This window comes from Brassica oleracea, chromosome C9 (assembly GCF_000695525.1).
Source record: "Brassica oleracea var. oleracea cultivar TO1000 chromosome C9, BOL, whole genome shotgun sequence".
NCBI lineage: Eukaryota > Viridiplantae > Streptophyta > Magnoliopsida > Brassicales > Brassicaceae > Brassica > Brassica oleracea.
Window position 1 is genome coordinate 837,339 of NC_027756.1, and position 6,249 is coordinate 843,587.

General features: G+C 36.0%; 1 protein-coding gene and 1 long non-coding RNA gene across 3 annotated transcripts; both read right to left on the bottom strand.

Moving 5' to 3' along the window:
* Nucleotides 1-825: 825 nt before the first annotated feature.
* LOC106316550 lies at nt 826-2,189 on the bottom strand. 2 transcript variants are annotated; one of them, XR_001264862.1, is made up of 4 exons: nt 1,987-2,189; nt 1,577-1,661; nt 1,057-1,175; nt 826-923 (listed from the first exon to the last, which is right to left on the bottom strand). It is a non-coding gene; the product is annotated as an uncharacterized LOC106316550 (long non-coding RNA). The 2 variants fall into 2 exon arrangements; XR_001264861.1 differs by having other exon boundaries at nt 1,252-1,661.
* A 1,146-nt stretch (nt 2,190-3,335) lies between these two features.
* Nucleotides 3,336-5,025, bottom strand: LOC106316549 (UDP-D-xylose:L-fucose alpha-1,3-D-xylosyltransferase MGP4-like). The gene is made up of 4 exons (XM_013754446.1): nt 4,579-5,025; nt 4,012-4,173; nt 3,709-3,918; nt 3,336-3,548 (listed from the first exon to the last, which is right to left on the bottom strand). The coding sequence occupies exons 1-4, from the start codon at nt 5,023-5,025 to the stop codon at nt 3,336-3,338; spliced, it is 1,032 nt and encodes a 343-aa protein (XP_013609900.1).
* Nucleotides 5,026-6,249: the final 1,224 nt, after the last annotated feature.

The window sequence follows — 6,249 nt, forward strand, 5'->3', positions numbered from 1 at the left end:
ATGCTAAAACATTAACTGATAAGGAGAAATCGTGGTTGTTTAGGTTCTAACAGCGGACTCATTCCACACGAGCTTTCTTCGGGCATTCTCTTCCAGAATGGGTTGTTTTTGTTTCCAGAATGTTCTGCGTTTTTTGTTTCTTAGTATAAATCACACTGAAGAATCTAATACCATTTATCTTCAGATGCAAAGACTACTTTTCCCTAGAAACCAATGGTTGGTCCCCTATAAGTAAAAAGCAGGAAAGGTGTTAGAACTGAATTTTGAATTCAGCAGATGTGAAGACTTAGAAAATGGCAAACATACCTAAGTGGTGGGCCTTGAAGAGACGAAACTGCAAATGATGAAGCACTTAGAAACTTGACTCGGCCACTTACAAAAAAGATAGAAGTGCTTGTTCAGTAACACGTGAAATTAGAACAGCAAAGAAAGTGACCACCAATCAGATGACACAAACCATCCTGCTTTAAACGTGTAACTCTTAGAAGTTAGTTTCTTATGCTGCAATGCTTGTTCAGCCTGAGCAGCTCGTTAGCAAGCATAGAGAGCCTTTCACGCCTAGAACATTCTTTAGAAGATTCAGCTTCCCTGGTTGGTGATCCCTTAAGAAATCAATGAATTCCTGGAGTGACCGACAAAACCTACTATTTTCTAAGAGCCAGTTGCAATTAGTGTAAGAGTAGGCACTGTGACAAATATAGCATCTAAGCTTAATACCCACTTGCTCAAGATGACAGAAAATTATTTTAATAAACAAAACAAAATTGTAATGCTATGACAATGCATGCATAAATTAATGGGAAAAAAAAAGAAAATTATCCCAGGCAACAAAAGAGACAACAAAAGAGAGTAAACGATCATCAACTTGGCCTCAAAATTTTCCGCAAGCACTTTTGCCAACATTTCCTGATATATCTCAGAGCCTAGTAATATTTCATATGGTAAAACTTGGTTAGAAAAATAGGCATATCAGTCCTCATATATATGAAGGTAAACTTTGCTAGATGGATGGACACAGCTAAAAAAGTAGAAGCATTAATACTAAAGCCCTCATACCTGCTGGTCTAGACAGCAAGATACACGTTGTAGGCAAGTCTGATGCATACTTTGTGAACTTGCTTCCACCCTTCATATGGACAGACATCCATGCTTTTAGAACATCCTTCGTAGTAGCACTGCAAGAATTTGTTATGACTATAATTCATCAAACCATCAAATAGTAGAATCTAGTATAATATATAGCAGCCAGACCTTAGAAAATAAGGGAAATTATCCAAAGAAACATCTATGTTTTGAGCAATTAGTACTCCTCCTCGCAGACTATCCTTAAACACTTGACGTCTAGTCGATATAGTTCACATCCTTGTGTGTTTAAATAGATTTTGCTTTGCATTCACAGTTACTTCCACAACTCTTACATCTCTTAGAAAGTATAAGGATCAGAAATTTCCACTTCAAGGATTCACAAATGACAAGAACTATGGAAACTGGTGGTAACTTTGTAGTGAGTAAACTTGTGGGTTACTTTTGTTTGTATTGTCTAAATTAACAAAGGAATAGACTTTGAAATGCAAACCTCTGGTGGCTTCACCCACATACCATCCGCTCTCATCGTATGTAATAACCGCAGAAAGTAGTCTACCTCCAACATAGCTCCATCCCTAAGAACAAATCAATCAAACTTCCTTAGAATGCATCAGAAAATGAGTAAGCTGGGAGAAACAGAGCAAGTTATTAAATATCAATACCAGGTAAATTCTAAAGACCACATAAACGAAGAAAAAACTGGCAACAAACTAACATAAACATTGACATCCCTGTGAAGGTGAAATTAAATTGTGGTTAATGACGACAAGAATAGAAGTCGCTGTAGTCAGAAGTGATGGTTAACATTGTTTGATCTTTCTGATATCTTAGAAGTGAAGATGTTCATTGCATCCAAGAGAGTCAAGAGACACATATATAGGTCGAGCTTTCAGTCGTTACCTTAGACGATGATAAGGCTGCATAAATGAGGCTGAGTGGGAGGAGAGGTGGAGTGCAGTTTAATGCTTGAATTAATGGAGGAGGTCAACCAAAACTGAACCCGTTACAGAGAAGTAGATCGGAAAGATGAGAACCGAACGGACACGGCGATAATAGACGCAGTTTCTTTGTTCCAAAGAACTCTATGTAATCCGGGACCTAATAATGATATAAAAAGGGCCAAATAAACTAAAAGCCCATATGTAACTCAATTCGACCGCGAGAACAAAATAGGAAGATTGAAGAATGCGTTGACATGTGACGCAAAACGTCCCTTCCTCCATGCTGGAGTGGAGGGCTGTGCGTAGAGCACAACTCTGCTTTATATATATAAGATATATAGTCACTACATTCTAATCTTGGAGGACTAGAGACTCTGAGGACTAGAGACTCTGAATTTGTCTGAACAAAAAAAAAGTAATTGTTGACCAATGAATGACACTTAGTTGAGTATATAGGTAACATTTGCAATATTGGTAACACTTAGACGACAGAGTTACCATATTTATTCCACACCTACAAATTGTATCAATATTCGATGAGTTAGAGAGTGAATGTCTCAGATCATATCTTCTGGCTACATGTAACCATTGGTCTTGTGGTTTTATCAGGCACTTCAACCGCTAATGCAAGGAATGATTAAGGATAGTTTGGAGCAGTTTGCAGAGATAGACCACTTAGTTATACAACACATATGATATGTTCTTACAAGCAATCTTGCACAGAGAATCATTGTTGTGACGACAGAGTTACCATATTTATTTTTATACAAAAGTGTTCATGTCAGGAAAATGACTTTCTATATATATAGTCACTACATTTTAATTTTGGACTAGAGAGACTCTGAGTTTGTCTGAACAAAAAATAAAAATAATTGTAGATACAAAAGTGTTCATGTCAGGTGAATTGCCATTGATGAATGTTAGCTTCTCAGCTTTGACGACAGAATCTAGAGGAAGAGGAAGAAAGGTTTTGTCTGGACAGTAGAAGTGGGGAAAGCTTTTCACATCATCCACAGCTTCATAGATCAAAAATTATTTTGTCATTGCAACATCTTTGTCAGACAATTTCTTAGTTACATGGTTTTGAGTTTGGTAATTAAAAATTATTTTGTCATTGCAACATCTTTGTTTCCATGTAACTATATATTAGTCAACTATTTTCATTGTTTTTGTATCATACGAATAATATTATTTATTGTTTCAAAGAATAATTATACATAAATCACCATGATTCAAAGAAGAAGCAAGAATCAGCAAAGAAAGTGGCAGGATGCGATACACATAAGGGGGAACACTGTTCTTCAAATTTTACTCCAACTTTCCCAGCGGAGACTCAAAAGCATGATCATCAACTAGCCATAGACCAAAGTCTTGGAATCGTTTCATCTTATTGTAGTAACCGATAATGTAGTTGTTGTGGACTATGACATGTTTCCCTTTTGTCTCTTCAACCCATTTCTTGTTCTTGAAGTACAATCCTCCTGTAGGAAACGCTGCTTGCGAAAGCAAGTATAGATCTACCTGCAGAAAATAAGATCACAAAAGAACGTTTACTATAAATTAATATAATGATTTGGCATATTGTGGTTGATGGTTTTAAATTTTATATTATGCACACTTTCAATTGCTTATATCCTCAATTTTTATTTAATATAAATAAACTTTAAACCCAAAAAAATACCTGATGATATGTTTTGTTGAGTGCCCAGTTAAAAGCAGGCTGATCATTTCCTTCATATGCTTTAGATCCAGCTTGAAGTTCCTCAATCCATTTCTTCATGAGAAGCTTTGCTCCATGCTTGGGACGCAAGAAAATCATGCAGCTACATATATAAGTCATTCCCTTTCGATCCGGAAGTGGTAAATCATGGGAATGATTCAAAGGCTTAATCTGGCACCAAAACGAATAGGAGATTAATAAAGATTTAATAAAAGAAAAACCTCTAAAATGTCAAGGATATATGTGATCTTGAATTGCACATACCGTAGTCCTGTCATCGGTGAAGTATGCGTCGTGCCTTCCTTTTAAATACTGAAACGGATCTTGCAACCAGACCATATCAACATCGTTGTACATCACATTGTAGCCTAGCTCCAGGAGTTGCAAAAGATGTTGTGGCCTCCGAGATGTAAACTTGAAGAAACCCTAATTTGGATATGATTAATTCAGTTGAAAGATAGGTTTTATCGCAATACAACACAATTCTTTGCGGTGATTATCACATTCAGAAAGAGGAGATACATTATCACTCAAAATTACATCAAAAAAATAATTAAAAAAATGGTTGCTACTTCATCAAAACCGACACCTCAAGGACTAAAAACTTTTGATCTGAGTTAAAAAACGACATAAACAAACTTTTTGTCAGTAATTTTGGTATTTTAATTCAACCAACTACCGATAAGATATTTTGGTTCGAGCCTGTTTCATTAAGTCCGTTTTTTTGGTGTTCACGGATCTTCATGTCATGTATTTTATGTTATTATTTTCCAACATTATTCTCTGATACAAAGGATATGTGTAATTTGGATCGCAAGTGTAAGACTATACCCGGGAACCGAACCTATGTTCGATATGAGAGTCGAGCGCTGGGAGGATGAGAACGGCATGGCCAGGCCACTTCTTGTTAATCAAGTAGAGAGTAGCGTAATCCTCAGCAATCACGAGGACTTTGTCTTGATGCTTCTGTCTAGAAACGCTAATCAACCAGTTGTTGAGGAAAGGCAAGAAGGGATAGCTAACGGTGCAGACGATCACAGTCCTGTCTTTAGCGACGAACTTGGCTGCTTGAGTGAGGGAATAGTCACGCCAGTCTAAGGGCATAGAAGAAGAAGAAGAAAAGCTTATGTAAGGAAACAGGAACAAGGGAGATCCTGCCCCGAGGAGAAGGAGGAGAGATACGACGAGGAGGAGACCGTTGTTGAAGAGACAGATGTGACGACGGTTTGAGATTGAAGGACAAGAAAGAGGAGAGGAAGATAAAAGCTGCTGCGCCATTGTTGTTGGAAGACAAGACAAGGTTTACTTCTCATCGGATTTGAACATGGAGATATATAAACAAAATAGTCAACTCACTGTTTAGTCGTACCGAAGGCAAAAGTGAACATATTTTTGGAATCCATATTAAGGAATGCTTTTTATTAAGTTCTATCTATTAATTCCTTTAAGATGAGTGTTAATAATGTTTAAAAAGATGAATTTTTTATCTATTTAATGTATTTTTTAAAGTATCTATTTTATCCTCATTTATTTTTCTTATATTGTAATATTGTATTAAATTAAAATTATTGAAGTATAATGAATTAAGAATGTGAAAAAGATTGTTCATCATTTTGTTATTTTGTTTATAATGAAGTCAAATAGATTTTACTGTCTTAATACCAATTTTAACTGAGAGGTCAAACCGGAAAACTCTAGCCTTTAGTGAAATGAATTTTTTTATGGGTACCTTTTCACTACAAGAAAACACTGGCTTTACAACGAAGTTTTACGACGAACATAATTCCCGAGTAGATTACGTCGACGTTACGACGAAAAGCAGTTTCGTCGTAAAGCGGATGTAATATTACAACGAAACTTTTTCGTCGTAAAGTCGTTGTAAAGTTACAACGCTTTTACGTGGAAAATTAAATTCCACGTAAACGCTTTGTAATGTAACAAGGACTTTACGACGAATCCTGTTTCCTTATCTTTCCTCGTAAAGACGTTGTAATGTTACAAGGACTTTACGAGGAATCCTATTTCCTTATATTTCCTCGTAATGGCGTTGTAATTTAACAAGTATTTTACAACGATTCGGGTTACCGTTATACTTGGTCGAAACGTGTATTAAGTGTGCTTTATACCTAACTAAATTCCTTGTAAAGTGGATGTAAAATCCTTGTAAAAAAGTTGTAAATCCTTAGTAATAGTAATACATTGCGTTATAAAATACTTGTTAAACCTTTACCTACCAAACTCGAAAATCTTCTATATATATGTCATTTCTCAATGCTAAAAACACACCAACAAATCTAAGAAAAAAGAAAAACTGAAAAACACAACTAAACAAAATGGCTGATGGATGCAATATCTACAAGATACGGAGTTGGACGATTAGTGACTTTCCGGTTGGCTACTATCAAAATTACACCTCGTGGACGAATTGTTGCTGGAAAAGAACCACCATTGCAAGAAGAAGATGCTATTAATGAAATTGAGGTTCCTGATCAACAACTTGAT